The sequence below is a fragment of the Bidens hawaiensis genome, unplaced genomic scaffold, assembly GCF_021521415.1.
Source record: "Bidens hawaiensis isolate Kalapana, Puna unplaced genomic scaffold, B.hawaiensis_p1.1 tig00000512_1, whole genome shotgun sequence".
Classification (NCBI taxonomy): Eukaryota; Viridiplantae; Streptophyta; class Magnoliopsida; order Asterales; family Asteraceae; genus Bidens; species Bidens hawaiensis.
Genome location: NW_027491033.1, coordinates 2203993 through 2226824, shown reverse-complemented (window position 1 = coordinate 2226824; position 22832 = coordinate 2203993). Strand labels below are relative to the sequence as shown.

The following is a 22832-nucleotide window of genomic DNA, read 5'->3' as shown; positions in this document are numbered from 1 at the left end:
ATCATCCCTTAGCTTAGTATAGTTTAATTATTCAGCAAATTAACGTTCATATCTATTTTTCATAAAGAGAAAAGATAACAAACACGAACACTCATATTTTTAAAAACAAACTTACAAACATGAACATTTGTTGCATTATGGGAAACTTGTTTTTAAAATATGAGGATCTGAAACTCCTTGGAAGTGCTAAATTTGGAATTTTGTTGTTAAAAAAGGATTTATCTTAAATTTCATGCAGATAACAAAATAAAATAAGACATAAAAACAAGTAATGAATAGATGCAAAAGAAGGGAAATATTCTCTAAATCCCAAATAAAATCTCCAAAAGAGGGTCCCATATTACTTTTCCCTAATTCATGAACATTGCAGTGATATTCATTGTAAACAAAAACCTCAAATCACTCCATAAACTTCAACCATACTACAATAGTAAATCTCATAAAAACAGATAGATGCCCGCAAACACTACTTCCTCATCACAAACCGCCCCGACTTCAACAAACCTGAAAAAGTAAAAGTTTATGCATATAAAATTTCGACCATGACATCAAAGTTGATACAAACCTTAACCCAAAACATTGGAAATACCTTACCTTATATCAGTTGAAGCTGAACCCACCATTAGGAACCGAAACATTACCAGCACCAAAATCAAAACCAGGCTGAGCGGTTTCGCCAGGTGGCATTACATCTTCCTCTTCCTCCACCCAATACGTTTCAAGAATCTTAACGGCTTTCTCATAAATCTCATTGTTATCATGACTTTGTAGATTCTCAATTTTCTCCAACCCTTCGGCGTCATCAATCATTTGCGCAAAAATATTTGAATCTCCAGATCTTCCCAAATTCTTATCAGCTTCACCCACTTTAAGAATATTCTCAAGCCCCTCTAGACAAACTGTCACAATTCTAGGGTCCGGACACACAAGCAGATCACATAACGGTCTGATACACCCTTGATCAACAAGATACCTGCAATTATTTTATCAACATTAATAAGTAGGAGCTTTAACAGAACAAACCAAACTATATAATATATAATAACTTTTATTTACAGGGACTTCAATGTGCAAAAGTTATTGAGACTTTCGTAAGAGAAAACTGAACGTATGTGGGTTTTTATGGTATTTGCCTAAATACTAATATACGGATTTACAAGAAAAGTTGAGCCTGATCCAAGCTTGAGCTCAACAACATATTATTGAGCTTAGATCTCATGAATCAAACAAGTATAGCTCAAGCTTAGGTGGGCTCAGGCTTGACACGTTTACACAATAATAAGATAAAAACAAAGGCAAAACGACCGGTCTTACTTAATTTGATCATGGCTTCCACCAGAGGTAGCATTTGAGATGGCCCACGCAGCCTCCTTCTTGATGTCAAATTCGGCATTTTGAAGTAACTGAACAAGGGGCCCAAAGATATTTGCTTCAATTACAGTCTGCAAAATCATAACAAACAAAATTAATCGATGAGTTAATACTCTGATATAGTCCAATTAAGAAAAAGAAAAACAAATCCAATTCAAAAATTTTACCTGAATCTGCTCCTTGTTGCCAGCTGTAATGTTTGATATGGTCCAGCATGCTTCCTTCTTAATGCTCTTTTTGTGATTATTGGTCAACAAGTTCAGAAGACTGGGCAAAGCTTGATTGTTGATGATATACTGCAACACATTCAAACACAAAATTGAATTAATTATAACCAAAGCAAATACATCATGCAATAATAATAATGTAAGACAGGTACCTGAGTTTGAATATCATCACCCGTAACAATGTTGCCAACTGTACGGAGAGCAGGGATGAGTACTGAAGGTGACGGATGACTGAAACAACCAAACAATCCAAATTGCATAACATCATAAGCAAAACAACTTAAAATATATCATAATTCAAATACTCACCTGAGTAACTCAACCAATCTGGGACAAACATTCGCTTCAATTACTGCTTGGATTTTATCATTTGTACCATCTGAAAGATACGAAAGCGCCCAACACGCATCAGTCAAAACTTCTTCATCGTTTGAATGAATGAGTTGTTGAAGAGCTGGAAGCGCAGGCCTTGTCTGTTGAAACAAGGAAATTATTAACAAACAAAATTAGCAAATAATAAAAGACAGTTATCAGTCACAAACCTGATCAAACGAAGGTTGTGGTTTGCCTCTACAGAAATTAGATAGTGTCCAGGTGGCATTTCGCAGCATAGACAGCTTAGCGTTCTGGTTGAATTGAGCCAACAAAGCAGCCAAAGCACCTTGACCGAGTACAAGGTCACGACATTTAGGAGAATCACCAGCAACATTACCAAGAGCCCATACAGCCTACACATATAGAAACAAAAGTGTCATGAAACTGTATACGAACAAAACAAACATTAGCATGCACACGGACACGAATAGGAGTATCTTGTTAGTGTTTGTTTGTTTAAAAAACATATGTATTCATGTTCATTTATGTTCGTTCGTTTACAGTATATAAACAAACAATCACGAACATAACTAAAGTACTGAACACAGATGAACAAACATGACCAAGCTAAAACCTATAAAAGAAAACGTAAGCTAAAACCAATGAAAGCAAATGTAAGCAACAATGTGTCAACTCTAAATTGTAACGAGCTTGAAAAATTTTAAATACATATTAACAAACGTAAGCAAACTAACTAGACACATGTTCATCTTCTTTCGTTTATTCAAATAAATGACCTTCCCACGTAGCGGCCCTCAAACAGTTCACTGAGCGCAAGACTAATATATGCTTAACAGACTGCTTTATGACTCAAATAAAATGCATAAAATACCAGAACACACCTGCTCACGAACATCATCACTAGGAGATGCAAGAAGTTTAACAAATATAGGAACTGCACCATGATCAATCACCACTTTTGTGTGCTCAGATGTCCCCGAAGCAATATTAGTCAAAGCCCAAGCTGCCTCAAACTATAACATATGGAAAATATGAAGTATATACAAATTACAACACATATAAACTTATATCTTCAATATATTAAATGAAGCAAGAAAAATAGATATTACATAATGTTTCATCTCACCTGTAGTTGAGGGAAAACTTCCCTCATAAGAAACTCAACAAAACGAGGAACAACACCGGCTTGAATAACTTCTTCAATAGGCGGGCTGCGTTCTGGTTGAAAAACATATCTCAAATTAGACATGTGTTACATTAACAGTTAATATAACAAAAATTGATAAATACTTCAAAACGCATGACATACCTATTGATAATAGTTTACGAAACTGGGTAGTAGCCTCTAGTTGCATATTACTATCTTCTGAGAAAACCCCTGCAACCATTGCAGGTAGGTTTTCTAACTGCAATAAGCAGCATTACAATTAAAGACAATTTTTGTATAAAAAATTCTTGTGTTCTTCAATAAAACAACAATTATTAGTACAACACGTATTTCTAACAAAAAAACTGTCTCGTTGCATATCCATTATTCCTAACAACAGTCATACCAGTATACTGTAAAAATACAGCGGATACACTGAAAACAAAAACTTAATATTTCTCCTTTCAAAAATATAAGAGCTAACTAAATGGCATTCATGTTTCTCACAACGTGTGAGACATTTCTGCATCACGAAAAACTAATAAATCACACATGGCTGATTTTAAACACCACTTTCAACAACAAAACTCAAAACGGGATTTCATTCAGGGATTACAACATAAAACCATTGTAGAATCAGAAACCATGCTAAGCTATGATATATAGCTAAAACTGAAACAGAGCATACAACCATAGCCAATTGACAAAATATCAACATTTCAATTTTCAAACTTCAAAGCCCTCATTGATCAATTTACATCCAAACCTACATAAACATCAAACCCTAAAAACTCAGACATAACACTATAGATGAAAACCCAATCAAATACACAGAGCATGCAATCATTATTAATCCACAACATATCCTCATTTCACACTTCAAACATCACCAAAATTAGCAATGATCAACCTGCAGGTAAACCTATATAAAAAAAACCCTAAAATCCAAACACAACACATCACAGCACATTAAAACCTAATCAAATACAAATACTAATTAACAAACTATCCACATTTCACACTTCACCTAAATTAGCAACGATCTAGCCACAATTAAACCTACATAAACAACAAATCCTAAAATCCAAACACATCACATCACATTAAAGCCTAATCAAATACAAATACTAATTAACAAAATATCCACATTTCACACATCAAACTTCACCAAAATTAGCAACAATCAAGCTACAATTAGACCTATACAAACAACAAACCCTAAAACTCAAACACAACACAACAAAACGACGTCGTAACAATCTTATACCTTCTTCTCAGTAACGGAAGCAGACTGAGCCGGCAGAGGAAACTGCGTGCCAGCGAGTCCTTCACGTCGCTTCTTCTGCAAACTCTCTTCTCTCCGATTCTTACGGATCTCAACCATGTTGTCTTCTCTCCTCCGGCGGCCCTCGTCGGCGTCAACCGCCACCTTGTAGCGGTTACGGCGGTGCTCCGTACGCTCGCTAGGCCTCAACGACATGGTTGATTGATAGTAACGGAAACCCTAGAGTGAGTGGAGGTTGGTTTATATAACACACTGACTCCACTTGTGTGTTGATGAATGAAATGTTGATGGAGGAGTGAGTATTATTATATAGGACTGTGAGAGATGGACGGGCCAAACACTTCCACTCAACTCAAATAGGGTTTTAGGGTTTCTTCCTTCTTTTTAAATTTCTTTCCCTTTTTTCATGAAAATTCAAATTACGGGGTGATTCAATGGTTAAAAGCTATCGCTATTTGACCTAACCTGGCTGTACAGAGCTATAAAGCGTCTCCAAATTATCTACAGTTTCGGGGAAAACTCACCCGCTCACTAGTGGTAAAAACCTGGACGCACTCATAATCAAAATGGAGATTACAAAGAATATGTATTTCTTCATTAAGCCATCAATGTCCCCTCCAAAATATTATATGTGAGGATTGAACTTGAGTCTCCATTGAAAAACTCAAGCTTCTTACCAGTACAACACTTGAAAAATGGTATTCATGTTTGTGTTGATTTCCAACTTTTTGTAATGTTTTTTATTTAAAACATTGAGTTATATAGTTCTTATATATATATATATATATATATATATATAAGAGTTGTAAATAATTTGTATATTTTATCACGTATTTAATTTTATTATCTTTACGTTTTGTCACTGGTCTATAAAGGATAACTACACCGAGGTCTTGATTATTATTGTGCAACTAAACATGAAAGAGTGGTTAATTACATACAAAATTCAAAATAAAGTTATCATGATTGGTAGTATGAGGAGGTTGGTTGTTAATTTAGGTCCATTTGTGGCCAAATTAGTAACGGGCTTATCAGTTAGAGATTGGTTTTATGTTCATTAGGAAATCATGGTGAGGTTGAAAAAAATGGTAACTAATTCTAATAACTTTTAGCGTTTCAAAAATAAATTAGTTAAATAATATAACAAGTGAGAAAAATATAAAAAATAAAACATAACAGTGAATGGTGTTCACAAATTGTCATGGGTAAAGTGGAATTTGATTTTAGCTAGAAACATATATATGTGGGTTACATGTTGGTAGCCTTTGGAGTTTTAAAGTGAAACGAAGATTTGTGTAGGGAGAAAAAGATTAATGATCAATTGTTATATTCGTTATTCATGAGATAAAGGTTGGTGTGTTCGATGGTCAAATGAGTGGATTCGTGGGTAGGGTCTGAAACCGTATTGTCAAATATAGCAAGATCTTAAGCAATAAAGGTATTTTGTCAAGGTCAACCTTGAAGAAAAAAAGTATGGAATGAAGCGGATAAAGTGTTTTAGACGAAGACTTGGATGGATGATGATCCTTCAATAATAGTCAAATTCTCTAGATTGTTCCATCTAAACTATGACAAACATCTATGTTGGATCATAGAAGTGAGTCAGGTTGGTCTCGGGCTTGGATGCGTTCAGTTAGAGGTGGCAAATAATCGACCCAACTGAGTTGCATGCTTTCAATCATGAATGGCATTACCCTCAATTCAGATTGACCCAATTAGAAAGCATAAATATGCAATGACGCTATCGGATTACCCGCAAGAGACTAGGGATAGTCAATATAATTTATTACTGCGGGATTACCTATTCTTATGAAACATCTTCTACATAAACTTAACTTGATTGATTGGGGGTACTAACCCCCCCCCCCCCTTTTGTGTCATGCCTTGTTTGTAATGGCGTATATGAGACATTGGAGCACTTGTTTGGAGGTACTAACATCGCCTACTCTTCATGGCTTTCTATTTTAAAATGTTGGATATCTGAGCTTCTAGTTTTTTTTACCCATTAGGATTTGATTAAGTGGATGAATTATTTAACGCTGTCTCAAAAGAAGAAATAAGTGATTCATGTTTCCAGTTTGTCTACTTTGTGCATTATTTGGAAATATCGCAATGACACGATATTTGATCACGATGCTCAAAGAAAACGTTGCATTTATATTTTATTTTCATTAATCCTAATTGTGGTTTGTTAATAGAAATACGAAGGTGAGTGGGGGCGGTTGCAAAATTTGTTTCTTGCCATATAATATTTGTTTGCATTATTTCTAGTGTCTTGTTAGTTTGCTTTATAAACCCGTCGTACTTAAAAAACGGAAAAAATAACGAAAGAAAAAAAAACTAAAAAAACAAACAAAACTAAAAGGAAAAGAAAACCAAAGTGAACCTAAGCAAAGTCGGAGTCGAACCCGACACCTTGTTCATAAAAATGGAAAATTTGTGATGTGCGGAGTGATTTGAGTTCAATGAACCCTCTTCGGTACCAGCTATCTCGAGCCAGCATCGTCCCCTCTACGTGTGCATGCCTAATATCCACTCTTTCAGTAACCAATCTCATCCAAGACCACATTCGCAATGGTAACATCAAACATGCACGCCAACTGTTCGACCAAAATCCCGGGTCCTGTGACACCATTACCTGGAATTCCATGATCACAGGCTACATTAATAACAACCAAATGCAGTCTGCCCATAACCTGTTCGATCAAATGCCTGTGAGAGACGTCGTTTCATGGAACGCCATGTTGTCGGGTTTTAGCAAGACCAAAGACCCACACAAACTCTACCAGCTCTTCCTGCAAATGATCAGAGCCGGCGAAACCCCCAACCAGGTCACATTTTCAACCGTGATCACCGGGCTTATGAACACGCTTAGTGTCTTGGTTCCGCAGCTTCATGGTCTTGTAATCCACTTAGGCCTTCATTTCAATGTCTTTGTGGGGTCTGCATTGATGCGGGGCTATACCTATTTAACTGATCGCGAGTCGTTACATCGCGTGTTTAATGATGTTGTTATGAAAGATGTTAGCACATGGAACGCTTTGGTTGTCGGTTACATGGAATTGGGCCTCACAGTTGAAGCACAAATAGCGTTTGACCAAATGCCCGAGGTCAACGTCATTTCTTGGACCACCTTAGTCAATGGGTACATAAAAAACCGAAAGATTGATCAAGCACGGTTAATCTTCGACAACATGCCATACAAGAACGTGGTGACATGGACCGCGATGATAAAAGGGTATGTGCAGTATAATAACCACATGGACGCGATACACTTGTTTATCTTGATGCTTAAATCAGGCACGCGCCCTAACCATTTTACCTTTTCTACCCTCCTAGATGCGTGTGCGGGTTGCTCGACGTTTCTCCTTGGGAACCAGCTGCATTCATGTGTTTTGAAAATGGGTTTGGGTCGTGAAGTGGTTGTATTGACCGCGCTTGTTGACATGTACATGAAATGTAGTGGCATTGAAGCAGCATTGCGTGTTTTTGAGTTTATGGAAACGAAGAACACGGTGTCGTGGAATTCTGTGATTGGAGGGTGTGCGAGGCACGGATTGGGAAAACGGGCGTTGTGTGAGTTTGAGAAGATGATAGAGAGTGGAGCCAAACCCGATGATGTCACGTACGTTAATTTACTATCGGCTTGTGTGCATGGAGGACTCGTTAAAGAAGGCGAATGGCATTTTAACTCAATGGGAATATATGGAGTTAAAGCAGAGATGAAGCATTATAGTTGTATGGTGGATTTATATGGGAAATCAGGTGAGCTTGAGAAAGCAGAGAAACTGGTTAAAGAGATGCCTTTTGAACCTGATGTGGGTGTGTGGGGTGCGTTGGTTAGTGCTTGTGGTTTGCACTCGCATTATGAGTTAACACATGTGCTGGAGAATCTGGCACGCGATCATCCCACTATTTACTCGATGCTAGTGAAGCTACATGGTGAAAAGGGTGAGTGGAGTCGGGCGATTGAGATGAGAAACAAGATGATGGAAAGCGGTGCTAGAAAGCAAAAGGCCGGCAGTAGGACCGATTAACCGAGTTTAAACCCTCTGATTGTTATATATTTGTAGTTAGATTTTATTAATTAAAACGTAACTCAAATGTATCATACACATTTTCCCCTCTCGCGGTTAATGACAATTATAGCCCTCACCGAAAAAAATACGAGGGAAAATTTTAAATTCTGTGTGGGCCCGTTCTATGCATCTGGCGCGCTGATGATGTTTAGTGTTGAAAGATGCGTATCATTAGAAGATAATCTCCTTGAGGATTAATAGAAGCAACATTACTAAGCACATGATTACAAGTACTGAAGCACACATCACCATTCCCCCTTGTTTCTGATTTCTCTCTGCCTGCAAATATCAAACCACCCAATTTACCAGTTTTTGTATAAATTGGTTTCAACTGCAAGCTACAATTAGATGAAATAATAATAAGATTGACGAAAGTGCAACCTTTTGCAGTTGTTTAAGGCCTTTATCCACAGTCACTGCAACATTTTGTACATTGTAGTCTATTCTGTCAATAATAGTTCCCTGCTTGTGAATTTAACATCAGTTAACAAACAGATAAGTTATAACGAGTTATATAAAATGCGTATCGTGTGTTGACCTGGTCAATTACAAGAACCGACAGATCCTTCATGACTTGTGCCAGCTCATTGACCGATTCTGCAACCTTCAGAGGTTAATGAGATCAGTATAGAGGCGATCTTATATTTATTAGTAAGAAACTGTTGATGGACCAACCTGTTGAATCTCTCTTTCCCTTTCAACAGTCAAAGCCTCACTTTTCTTCAACTTGGCCATTTGATGTTTATTAAAACTCTGTCAAGATGATAATCCGAAATTAACTAAAAGTATTGAAACTTAAACAGCTTAATATGAATCATAGTATCATACCATGCCATCAAAACCATCATCATCCTCCCTCAAAGAACGCGTTCCGTTTAAATTCATTTCTAAATCAACACCATCTGAACCCTGACAAAGACGGTTCATGAATATTACACACGCATAATCCATAAGAATTAATAATATTCACATATATAACATTCATCATAGCATACCTCCTTTTGCTGCTGAAGGCGTTTGAGATAATTAGATTGCTTCTTTCTGAGTTCCATTGAAAGACTTTGAAGATCAGTGGCTAGAGACCGCTGCACGTTTTTCCTGATGGTTGAATCTTCAAAAGGCCCGCCAGCAGATAGTTTCCTTAACCGTTTTTCTGATCTCTTTATAAGATCAGTTACTTCATAGGTGAGTGACTCAATTCTGTGCTGATCTTCTTTACCATCACCAAATGAGGGCATCAAAGCCTTGGCATGAGCTTTTGCAAGCTGTGCCATTTTATCGCGTGCACGTTGAATGTATGATGATATTTCTTCAGATACATCCACCCAAGCAGGAGGAAGACCCACTGTTTGTGTTCCTACACTGCAAAAGAACAAACTTCACTACCTGTATAATCTTAGTTTACTACTATCATTATTATTACTTTATGGTTGCTGCTTCGATTTCCTTTGACACATTTTTACTATTTAGATTACTATATCACGTCAAAAATAGTTTTGGAGCCGAGGATCTCACTGGTACTGGCAACAACCTCCTTGAAACAGAGAAAAGCCTCATCTCATCCCACCTCCCATACTAATCAATAACTTAGCTATGAGCGAGATTTTACTGTGTAGGTCCCAAAACGACCACTCGAACGGATTTTGCACTTGATACATATTTCGAGACGGATGCGGTAAATCAAACGACCCACCCAAGGTGAGCTCCCCTTGGGTGGATGATTTACACCTTACAAAACACACACGCATACAAATGACAAATAAAATCATATATATAAACAAACAACTAACATTCTAGAAGATATTCTCCCGTTGAAGCTAAACGTGAGCACCGAAGCTCTCGTCTCGTATCCGAATTTCCCGCTCACTTTAATTATTTATACGCGTTTCATCATTTGATATCGCAAGTCACTAAAATTGTACTTACAATCACCCCCTTGGTACACACTTTCATACTAACCATAAAAACTAATAACACCTTCTTTACATTTAGTTTTGCATAGATGTTCAAATATGATGCAACTTCAACAAAATAGTTATATAAAAATACATTTTTGCCTTTTTTTTGTATCTAATTAACAATTGTATTCTTGTATAATACTATATCTTGTTCTTGAAGATACATTGACAGAACATATACAAAAGACACACAAATCAATCAGAATATACAATATCTGTGTGATTTACTCAAACTACTGTCTTCTAATCTTCTACTTAATAGTTAGTTTCCCATAGAGTGCATGCATGTCTAAATATTAATATTTGAAAAGTGGTTTACATTTACATACATTACACTATAAAGAAAGAAGGGAGATGGACGTACGTGGAGGTTCCAGGATCGTTTGTGCTAACAGGAGCATAAGATCGAGTTTGCTTGAACGGTGTAGCGTTAGACATTTCGATAACCGGACCACCACCACCGGAGCTAGCAGCTGCATGGGAACGACCGGACGTCGGAGCCCTAACGCTCTTCAACGCGTCTCTGTATCTCCAAAATATAAATGTTCTGTTACGTGTAGCCATTTGAAGGACAATATATCTATTACCGGTTCAATGCATGCAATGAATGAACCATTTTTAAAGATCAATCGATTAACATTAATATATTGCTTATTAGCTATCAGGAACGAAGATCTGCTTGTGACGTTAATATCCGAGTTCCGCACTGATGGGAAAAGTAACAATTATTTTTTTATTTTTAGTTTTAATTTTAATCATTTATCATTTGTATTTTTATTTTCATATTCAATCAATCAATTGATCATACCCCAGTGAAATCCCACCAGTAGCATAGCTATAAGTAGGGTCTGGGGAGGGTGGGATGTAGGCACACCGTACCTCTATACACATGGATAAAGAGGTGGCTTCCAGAGAGACCCTCAGCTCTAAAGTACATATGTATGAAGCAGTAGTAGTAGTAATAATAATAATAATAATAAAAATAATAATAATATTAATATTATTTATGTAGAGAAAATATTATTATGGTGTGTGACTAAAATAAGGTAAATAAAAGCTCTAAGGATACCTTTCTTCCTAAAAATCCTTAACTTTAATTCTACTTCTCCAATAATTCCTATCCTCAACCATGTCCTCGGAGAGATTTAGGTCTATCAAATCATGCTTAATCCTCTCATCCCAAGTCAATTTAGGTCGTCCTCTACCCCTTCTCCCCTCTATAATAATCTTTTTATTTTCATATATTGTTCACAATAAAATGACACTATGTTAGGCTGTTTGGTAACCTCTTAACAGTGATTAAGATTTAAAGGCTACCTGGTCCGTAACCTCTTAATTGTTAAGAGGTAACCTTAAGTCTGAATGGTTAAGAGGCTACCTCTTTATGGTTACCTCTTAACCATTCAGACTTAAGGCTACCTCTTAACCATTAAGAGGCTATGAGCCATTAAGATGTAGACATGTAGTCTCTTAATGACTGTTAAGAGGCTACCAAACAGCCTCTTAATTGAAACAGGTCTCAAATCTTTTTAAAACAAGCAACAAACTGAAATATGCCTAATTATTTTATGTTAGATGCATGTCATGAAAATTTGCGGCTAGCAACTGACAATATCACTCTAATGAATGACTGATTTTACAAACCAACTAGTAATTTGACCCCCGCGTTGCGGGGGCAGGGGCAGACGATTGAATGTCTTATAGAGTTTGTGACAAAGCAAAACCACTGAAGAATGTTGATGACATATAATTTTTATATTTCTAGAGTTGGTACAAATGTACAATGGTTTAGAATATCAAAATTTACATCACTATTGTCGACTATATGGTAGTAGTTTGTGCATGCATTTGTGGGATTGCTTTTCCATTTGACGTTTTCGGATCACATGCACCACCAGAAGGACTTTCAAAGCAATTATGCTGCTGTCCACAAAATTATAACATGTTAAGGCATAAAAGTACATATAACTTTAAAGTATGTTAGTTTAAATTGCTTATCTAGCATCAAAGAATGCAATAAAAGATAAACACAAATTATGTTTAACTTAAAAATCTTCATTTTTACTTTTTTATTAAACCTGTTGTCATTTTTAAGCATAGTCAATTATCGAAACCGACCCGGAACCACCCAACCCGGACTTGATTACCCGGCCAGAACCAAAGCAACCCAAATACCATGTAAACAAAACCCAAATTATCCAACATACTTGAACCAATTAAATGTAAATTAAACTACCCAAACCTGACCCAGCGTAGTCCTAAACCCGATTCGAGTCAGTTTCAGTTACCGATTATAGTTAAGAACGACACCGGGTTAAATAAATAAGAAATAAAAGAAACTCGTAACTCGAGTTCGGGATCCATTTAGGTAATCGATTACGGTAAAGAAAATATTAAATGTAAATACAAACTCATCTTTATTCTCAGGTTTCGATTTTCACAGTTTAGGTTGTTCGGGTATTATTTAATCAGCTTCAGACGTAGGTCGGGTCCAGGTAAGTGAAATTTTTTTCTCGTGTTTCTTGTGGCTTCATGTTGGGTTCAGTAATTGAGTTTGGGTCGGGCAGGTCAAGCACTGAGCCCAACCCATCTAAACAAACATAAGCAAAAACTCAACCAAAAAGAACGTTTACAGTTAAGGATAAAACAAAATTCATAAGATTGGAATTGAGAAGTGTTACAAATAGAAAGAAAATACCTTAATTTTTAGCAACATTGCAGTCATCCTCTTGATGCCTACACAAAAAGAAGATTATAATCAGCTTACAGCCTTAAAAACTAAAAATTGATCTAAAAATGATGTAAAGTTTTCCATTTTTCTTACCATCTCCAGATGATCCAACAAAGGATTATTAGCTATGATCAGCTGCATCAAGATTTGGTAGAAATTCTTCTTTGCAAACTATACAGATATTATCCAATTCAATAACCAAAAGTTGAACATTACAATAAATAAACTATAAACTATAAAATTAGATTCTTACGTCTTAAGCACAATTAGTACCCAAGTAATGTATGACAAATCACTATAACCATAACCAAAAATTTAAATTCATACCTTAGTAACTCTATGATATAAATATGGATCGAACTCGTGAGTAAAACTCTCACGCTTGATAAATGTTTTAGTATGAGCAGTAATCAATCCAGATTTATACAATCTAACCTTATAAAAGTTTCCACAGTTTCTGACTTCCTGTTACTTCAACATTTGCTTGTTGAGTAGCAGCCATCCGACCTGTTATAACTGCAAGAACTGATACAAATTCAGGTTTGAAATGGTGAACAAAGTGATGGCATTTAATGTAAAGAAAATACAAAAATAGAGGTATCAATTCATAATTTACAAATAATACATCATTGATAGGTACCCACACTTAGTGCTCTACTGATAAAGTTAATTTATTTTCTATTCCCAGCTCCAATTGGACATTTGCAAGACTTCAACTTCCAACTTGTAGACTTTCTGTTTCCATCTAGTAGCTTCAACTGTCCTCGGTGTAAGGCTAAGCACAAATTGATTGCCAAATATATAATTTACAAATAATAGATCATTGATAGGGGTTATGTTCGATTGAAGCAAGCTATGATCAGTCAAGCCAGTTACAATCGTTCAAACCATCAAAAATAGAAACAAAAAAGGCTCAGCCAACATAACTGGCCATAGTCACAACTTTAAATAGTCTTAGTGAAAATCAAAAGCATAATGTTAAAAGGCATATAGAAATTCCAACACACAATAATAATGAGGTAGCCAGCGCAGACAAAGAAACTGCACATAATCATTGTTTTTTCAAGCGCGTCTGATTGTAACAGGATGGTGAAGCAACATACCGCTACCACCATAGCCACCTAGGGTTTCGAAATCGAACCCGGCAACGGTAAACGATGAAAAAACCACACCACCGCCACCAAGGGTTCGGAAATTGAACCCGGCAACAGTGAGCGATTAATCAGAGAGTGAGCAGAGTAACTAAAGAATCATGGCCACCGCTTCAGAGAAATCAGAGAGATAGAGAGGAGAAACTATGGTTGCAATACCTTACTAGAGAGAGAGAGATGGAGGCATTGATGATATCGAAGGATCTTGGAGCTGGAAGAAAACGATTGGAAGAGAAAACGGTGAGTGGGATACAATTTCAACTGCATGATGTACAACTTTCAATGCTTAAGTTCACTTGAAATTGTATATATAAATTTTTTTTTTTTTTTTTGTTAATTGGAAATATATTAAATGATACTTAAGATTTAAATATAATTTACTATAAAACGATTACAATAAAGTGGCAGGCAAACGGGCAACAAGCTGCGCCGCAACCCCTTTTGAACAGCAAAGCCAATCCTGCTAAAAACGAAGCTTTGAGACCTAGAAGCTGAAGAGGTTCCGTGTACGACGCGCTGAACCCTACTCAAAAATTTCACAGCCTCTGGAGCCAGAAAACCAAATGTATCAAAGGCAAATGGTAGAAAGACATGTTGATTATCTAAACAAGCTTTCTCGTGTTTAACAACTTTGCCTGATTCAGCCTTCAACGCAGCCTGACCCACAACAAACCCACGGTCCCTGAGCCCAACAAGAGGAGACACTCCTGTAAGATCCACACAGGCGTGTTTCCCCCCTGCCCACCCGAACACAAGAATATCAGCTGGTCGTAAAGTAGACCTCCCTTCAATAGGATCCGTGAGAAAGTTAACAGGGGCCTCTTTTTTAGCAGAAATCCCTGCCCATTTAAGAATATCACACAGAACATCCCTAACCAGATCATGTCTGTATTTAAAGCCAGACAATTCTTTGCAATGCACCGCATGGTCACCAAAAGAATCCAAACAGACCTTGCGACAAATTGGGCAAGGTTCATCCGTCGGGAACATAGGGATCATTAACCGGTACTTAAGGATAGCCCGATACTCCAAACCCGACATACGTTGGCCTAATCCTTCAATGGGGACAGCCGTTAGAAAATCCTGAGCCCGAGGAGCCCGAAGGCATTCAAACACCGCCTTTTGGCGAGGGGATAAATCAAACTTCACTTCTAAACTCTTGACGATTCCACTAAATAAGGCACTCGCCACAACATGTTGGGCTTTAGGGGGGGCGGTGTCCTTATTAGAGAACCCGCTAAGATCAAAATCTGGAAGTGAAGTACGTAAACGATCCATCGCACACCCATAATCAGAGTCCAACCTATGAATATCAACCCCGAAGAATATGGTCTTGCAAACACCACGACTGTGCTCTCGAAGCCACAAAAGCATATGTAGATACATCCTCGGCCGAATAGAGACCCAACCCCCCATAACGGATCGGAAGTGACGCCAACCTCCATTGGAGATCCCCAAAGAACGGACCTCCACAAACCACGATGTCCTCAATCGCCCTTCGAAGACCATTATCAAATATAGAAACAGCTTCCCCCACATACATAGGTTGGCATGTTCTCAAACCGAACAAAAGCTTGGCGACTCCCATACATGAGCGAAGCAAAAGAAGCTCGCATTGAGGATCCCGAAGTCTTGGGAGACAGCTCATCAGTTCCACAGCGCTAGATGCCCTTTTCATAGCCAAACTGCTGATAAACCCCGCATCCTGGCTTACAGCACCACCAAGGAGTTTCACGCCAAGCACCGGCCTTCCAATCCCGCAAGGGAACAACCCCTCCTGTGCCTTCACCCCATTGCATGTTGGCCAAAATAACTCTGTTTTCTTAACGTTTAATTCAAGACCCAAACGAGGCCCCTCAGACCTGATAATATCTAATGCTTTGGCTACCTCTCTAGTATCCCCGATAATCGTGCCATCATCCAAGTACCAAGCATGAAAGAGAAGCTTGCACCGATCTCTGATTTGGTGAACAAGTGGGTGCAAAGCTAAGGCAAAAAGGAGAGGCCCAAGAGGGTCCCCCTGTTGAACCCCAGTGGTGGATTTAATGAAAGTATCACCCACATATAACCTAGCCGACTGCCCATATAAAAAATCCACCCAAAGAGAAATGGAAGGACATCGACTCCGAACCTCATGTAGAAGGGTCGTCCTATCTACTAAGTTGAAGGCATTGGAGAAATCAACAGTAAGCATAGCCAATGACCTATCCGAATGAAACTGATTTAGAAACCTGTTCGCGCTATGAAGCACGGCCTCTGCCCCACTGGGGACTCCCACCCCAAATTGAAAGTCACCGAGGTATTTAACCATCTCCTTCCCGACACCCCTCATAGCCACCTTAGAGACCAACCGCCTCCAAATGGCCCCAACGGCAATAGGTCTAATCCCATTGTCCGGTTTAAGCAACGGCGTAAGTGGGGCAGACGCAACAAACTCTGCCAACACCTTAGGACACCTTCCCCCCAAAAATAAATTAACCACCGCAGAGATAGCCTTGAGCAAACCATCCGCAATCGGAGACCCCTCTCCGCACAACGCATCTAAAATGTGTTGGGCTCGCAAACCGTCCCGCCCACACGAAGTCCCTTTAGGGAAAGACTTAATGCACCCAAGCACACTATCAACGTCCACGACAAGGGGAGACTCAGAAAGCAAGGAAGCAGGCATAATCGGAGGTGCCATGATGGGATGCTTAGACAACAAAGCGTTCAAAGTATCCTTACCGAAAGGTGCAACCCCTGAAGAGCATAATACCTTGACCGCAGCAGTGAAATGCCCGTCCGCAACTTTTCGCAAACATTGTTTAACATTGGCGCCCAACCCGGCGTTGTCAGACTCGGGTACAAACGCATCACCACCCGGGGCATCTCCTAGGGGTTGGTTAAAAAGCGATATAAGGAGCTCAAAGAAACCGTCACGGTCACCCCAAGCGGATAGCGACCGTTGAATAATTCGGCATTGCTCAGACTTTCTATTGCCAGACCTGCGTTGCTGACGATTAGAAGGTCTGAAAACTCGTAAGGTGCAACGTGGTAACAACAACAGTTTCACCCACGCCTCAACAGACTCTGGCATAGCCGCCACCTTACCCAGAGCACCCACTAAGGCTTGGGAAAAAGCCATACGACAACTATGAGGAATGTTTTTAACAGTCGTAATAGGAAGAGTGAAGACACGCTCAAGGAGAGCTACATCCACCTCCACCCTTCCCACCGCGACAACTTCCCTCCCAACATGTGGCTTCGCAATCCCCACTATATATTCAAATTAGAATTGATGATTGTGATTTTAAAGTAGTACGTTCTTGATATGGCTAGATCACCATCGATATCGTTTATTTAACACAATGGAATCATACCAATGTATATGTATGTATTATTTACTATGTGCGCGTTCAGGGGTTATGAAATGGTTTCGCGTGTGCATTAAATTCCATCAATAAAAATGTATGTTTTATTGATCATACATGATAATGAGAAGGTAAATTATGAAAGTCTTCTCACATACGATACGATTGTAACATCTTACTTCTAGAATGTACCAATATATAGTTTAAAATTATTGAAGTGGAATAGGTCGTAATTCTTTTCTTTCAAGAAGCAACCTATTAAATAGTTTAGAAATGTTATTTTAAACTTAAAATAGTTACTATAAACATTTTATAGTAATGCTAATTGATATATAACTTGTCAGATACACTTTTTCATGATAACTTGAGTCTTTCAAAAGGTTTTTTTAATCTCATTAAAAACTTTCACTCGTAAAATCTATCCTGCAGACTCGATCGTCATGACTCATGAGCATCTTGATATCTCGACCCAAACTGAAGTTCAAACCATCCTATTCTTCCCCTTGTATATACTTGAAAATTTTATAGTTAACACCATCTTTAATCTTTAAATATTATTAAAGCAATACAATGTAGACACATGGCCTTCAAATAGGTTGTCTACATGTGCAATCCAGTCATCAAACTACCATTTTCAGGAGCTCTAATATTGTGCCATGTGTCATGTTGACCAAACACCAAAATACTTATTTAAACCTTAATATTTTTCATCAAAATCATTTTAATCTCTCTTTCTCTCTCTCTCGGCTTACTATCTCCACCATCCATCATCTTCTATATTCCGGTAATGTAAATCGAGATTAATCGTTTTCCGGTAATGTTATATATTATACTCTAATGACCAACAATGTTATTTGATTTTCCGGCAAGGTAATATCTTTTTCCGGTAAGGTTTTCCGATATGGTTTATATTTATTTTAATTGTTACATGATTTTGTAATAATCTCTTTAGGTTGTATATCAAAATCCAAGTTTGAATTGATATTTTGAAGTTTTTACGATTTTCCGGTAAGGTTTTCCGGTAAGATTTTTATATATTATACTCTAATGGCCAACAATGTTATATGATTTTCCGGCAATGTTATATATTTTTCCGGCAACATCATATTTTCTTCCGGTTATTGTAGATCTAACCTTTTTATCTTTGTTTTCATTGTTAACTGATTTTTTTTAAATCAGTTTAGGTTCTAAATCATAAACGGCGATGAAGCTAATATTTCTACGTTTTTACGTTTTTCCAGTAAGTTTTTCCGTTCATGTGTTATACCTATAACAATGGTTGTTTTATATTTATTTGAAGTTTTATATTTTTCCTATTTTTTTCTTTCACATGGTGTTCTTCTAGGTTCTAAATAAAAAGTTTCATCCATGGACGTTATCATTCGTCTTTTCTGGTAAGGCCAATAATAAATTGTAAATCAGTGGTTTAACATTCCATAACATGTAGCATTAACGCGATTAATTTATTTTTAATTTCTAAAACGATTACAATTTCGAATTTTAAATTCCAAATTTAAGTTTTGTAAATGGTAAGTCAATATTCCATAAAGTCTAAACTTACCATCATTACAATTTATTATTTTCTAAAACGATTTGATTTAAAAAGTTTAAATTTCCAAATTTAAATTAAAGTTGATTTTTTTATTTAATTGCTAGTCAAACGTTTAGGTTGGTAAGTTAAACGATTTGATTTAAAAAGTTTAAATTTCCAAACGATTTGATTTAAAAAGTTTAAATTTCCAAATTTAAATTAAAGTTGATTTTTTTTTATTTAATTGCTGGTCAAACGTTTAAGTTAGTAAGTTAAACGATTTGATTTAAAAAGTTTAAATTTCCAAATTTAAATTAAAGTTAATTTTTTTATTTAATTGCTGGTCAAATGTTTAAGTTGGTAAGTTAAATGATTTGATTTAAAAAGTTTAAATTTCCAAACGATTTGATTTAAAAAGTTTAAATTTCCAAATTTAAATTAAAGTTAATTTTTTTATTTAATTGCTGGTCAAACGTTTAAGTTGGTAAGTTAAACGATTTTATTTAAAAAGTTTAAATTTCCAAATTTAAATTAAAGTTGATTTTTTATTTAATTGTTGGTCAAACGTTTAAGTTGGTCAAACCATTTTAGATTGTCTGGTCAAACATTAAAGTTGAATTTAACTTTTACTTGAACTTTTTAAATGGCCGATTAAACAAGCATTCATAATGTCTAAAATTACCATCACTAAAATTTATTATTTCTAAAACGATGTAATTTAAAATTTCTAAATTTCTAAATTTAAATTAAAGTTGAATTTTATGAATTACTGGGTAAATATTTCATAGCATGTAACATTACTACGATTAAAATTTATTATTTGTAAAAAGAATATTAATATTTAATTTTCTCATTTCAGGTTATGTTTCCAACTTGATATAGTTAATTTCATGGGTTGAAGATTTGTTGATAAGATATCTTATTTTTTGTTTAATATTGATGTATATTTTTGTTATTATTCATGTATTTATGTATTTTTCACAATTCATATAATTTATTTGATTTTTATATAATCAATCATATATAGTTGTTGGTTTTGTCCATTTAATATATTTTAATCAGAACCGATGTATTAAAGAAAATTTTATTTTTGTATCTTATATTTATCTATTTATTGATCTCTATAATTTATAATAATTATTATAATTTTAGTAATTTTGTTATTATTAATTCATTACCTTTTCTAATTAGTTGTTACATCTTATTTTGACAGAAATAATAACATTTACACCTTACCAATTTTATATTTCAATATATTTGAATTAAAACATTATTATGTTATTATATTGTAAGATACATTATATTTTCTATATATAACCAATTACGTTATATATAGAAAACCCAATAAATAAGTTATAAAGTTTTCATGATTTTAATTACAAGATATTTAAACTTATTTTTAATTCGGAAATTGACCAATTTTTCAACAAATTTTTAAAGGTTTTATTTAATACTCTCAATAATTTTAAACTCATTTCAAAATCTTTCCATAATTTTTTTAAGTTTTCAAAGTAACCGATTTGATTTTCATATTTGTAGTTATTTCTAAATTAATTAGTCATATTAGTAAAATAAGAACATGTTTGATTTTAATATTTGTGATTCGGCATTAACTAGAATAAGTTATCATTTTAATATTCAAAAAACTGATTGTCAAACTAAAAATACTTGCCATAATTGTAATGCAATCTTACTTTAATTTACGTGAATATTAATTATTAACTAATATAAATTAATAACCGTGTTATTTTAGAACACAATATTCAAATTGACATAATTTCTAATAATCAATACTTAATATATCATAATTTAAATAACCGTTTTATCATCATTTATAAATATAATTCGTCACATATGATTTAGTGAATATTATTAAACATGACAACTTTTCATAATTTATTAATATTATTATTCCCATGAATCAATATATTTCAAATTATTTATATCTTTACATAGAAGACCAAATTCAAACTTAAAACTACAAATAAAAACTCCTTTTTAATTAACATATTTAAACTCTTTTTAAATTCGGAAATTGACCAATCTTTCAACAAATTTTTAAAGGTTTTAATACTCTCCATAATTTTAAACTCATTTCAAAATCTTTCCATAACTTTTTGAAGTTTTCAAATTAACCGATTTAATTTTCATTTTTGTAATTATTTCTGAATTAATTAGTCATATTAGTAAAATTAAAACCGATTTGATTTTAATTTTTGTGATTTGGAATTAACTAGAATAAGTTATCATTTTAATATTCAAAAAACTGATTGTCAAACTAAAATACTTACCATAATTGTAATTTAATCTTACTTTAATTTACGTGAATATTAATTATTATTATCAACTAATACTAAAATAATAACCGCGTTATTTTAGAACACAATATTTAAATTGACATAATTTCTAATAATTAATCCTTAATATATCATAAATTAAATAACCGTTTTATCATCATTTATAAATATTATTGGGCACATATGATTTAGTGAATATTATTAAAAATGACAACTTTTCATAGAATATTAAGGTCACTTTCTATTTCAAAAATTAAATTAATCACATATTAATTTCTTATTGTTATTATTTATAGTATATTCAATTGATTATGAGATTCCACACCCGAAACATAAGTTTTTTTTTATATTCACCGTTTTAAATTTGGTTATGTATGTTCAATATTTTTTTTTGAATCTGTGTTCACAAAATATTAATGTCACTAAATTTCTCAATAATATATAATAAACACGTATTATATTTTTATCCATTTTAACTAAAAGGTTTTTTAAACATAATATAAATCTTCTAATTATAACATCCAAACAATTTGATAGTCTAAGTCTTCATAATGTTTTCAAAGAATATTAAAAATATTTGATAATTTATTTCCTATATGTTTATATTTTGTTTTCATTGATTTTGCATCATATTTTTTCACCTTTAATTATTTTCAAAGTCAACATAAAATTTTTTAATCTTTCCAAAGTTATTTGAAAATTCATTTATTGTAAAATGTTATCAAGTTTTCCAATTTTAACAAAATATCAATGTCAGTGATCATTTAAAAGTTTTTTGCAAGATTGGTAAAAAATCAAACAAAATTTCATAATTTTTTAAAGTTGACTAATTCCAATTTTTTTATATTTTGTAACTATTTTGAAAATATTTCAAAACAGGTTGTTTTAGAAAAGTATAAAATTTGTTAGGTATAAAATGACGACCAAAAAAGGTTTTTATATTTCAATATATTTAGTGACAAGTTATTCAACCCGCGTGTCACGCGAGCCTATACCCTAGTTTGCGAATATAGTCACACACTACCTTGGGGGCATAGATGTTTCATGTTTGTGACTCATTGATACCAAAATAAATCATCGCAAAACAATTTGTTGGAAGTATAATGGTTAAACTTTAATTAATATTATTATACTATATAATGTTATATAGTTGTTCATTATTGATTATTATATGTCATTAATGTACATATCTCTAAACACTAATGGATCATCTTAAGTCATAACAATTTAACACAACTAATACATAGATCAAATGGTCATTGCATATCAATGTTCGTTTAAATTTTATTTTAAAGCTATTACACATGAAACCGCTTCAAAAATATGATAAACCGCTTCATATAGTATGTGCATCATGACAATATAATTT

The 22832-nt window shown here is 34.8% G+C and overlaps 3 protein-coding genes across 4 annotated transcripts; 1 reads left to right on the top strand and 2 right to left on the bottom strand.

Moving 5' to 3' along the window:
* Positions 1–276: 276 nt before the first annotated feature.
* On the bottom strand, positions 277–4691 carry LOC143633934 (importin subunit alpha-1a-like). 2 transcript variants are annotated; one of them, XM_077102144.1, is made up of 11 exons: positions 4349–4691; positions 3244–3340; positions 3061–3152; positions 2816–2947; positions 2141–2326; positions 1908–2071; positions 1751–1829; positions 1539–1667; positions 1315–1442; positions 590–973; positions 277–504 (listed from the first exon to the last, which is right to left on the bottom strand). In XM_077102144.1, the coding sequence occupies exons 1-10, from the start codon at positions 4559–4561 to the stop codon at positions 601–603; spliced, it is 1593 nt and encodes a 530-aa protein (XP_076958259.1). In that variant the 5' UTR covers positions 4562–4691; the 3' UTR covers positions 277–504; positions 590–600. The 2 variants fall into 2 exon arrangements, with proteins under 2 accessions (XP_076958259.1, XP_076958265.1); XM_077102150.1 differs by having other exon boundaries at positions 595–973.
* A 1954-nt stretch (positions 4692–6645) lies between these two features.
* On the top strand, positions 6646–8552 carry LOC143631202 (putative pentatricopeptide repeat-containing protein At1g56570). Its single transcript, XM_077100037.1, has one exon. It carries the CDS (start codon positions 6832–6834, stop codon positions 8401–8403), a length of 1572 nt encoding a protein of 523 aa, XP_076956152.1. The 5' UTR covers positions 6646–6831; the 3' UTR covers positions 8404–8552.
* Positions 8553–8615: 63 nt separating this feature from the next.
* LOC143633926 (tlg2p-like protein a) lies at positions 8616–10988 on the bottom strand. Its single transcript, XM_077102136.1, has 7 exons — positions 10768–10988; positions 9441–9807; positions 9274–9354; positions 9121–9198; positions 8984–9049; positions 8827–8907; positions 8616–8724 (listed from the first exon to the last, which is right to left on the bottom strand). Exons 1-7 carry the CDS (start codon positions 10965–10967, stop codon positions 8617–8619), a joined length of 981 nt encoding a protein of 326 aa, XP_076958251.1. The 5' UTR covers positions 10968–10988; the 3' UTR covers position 8616.
* Positions 10989–22832: the final 11844 nt, after the last annotated feature.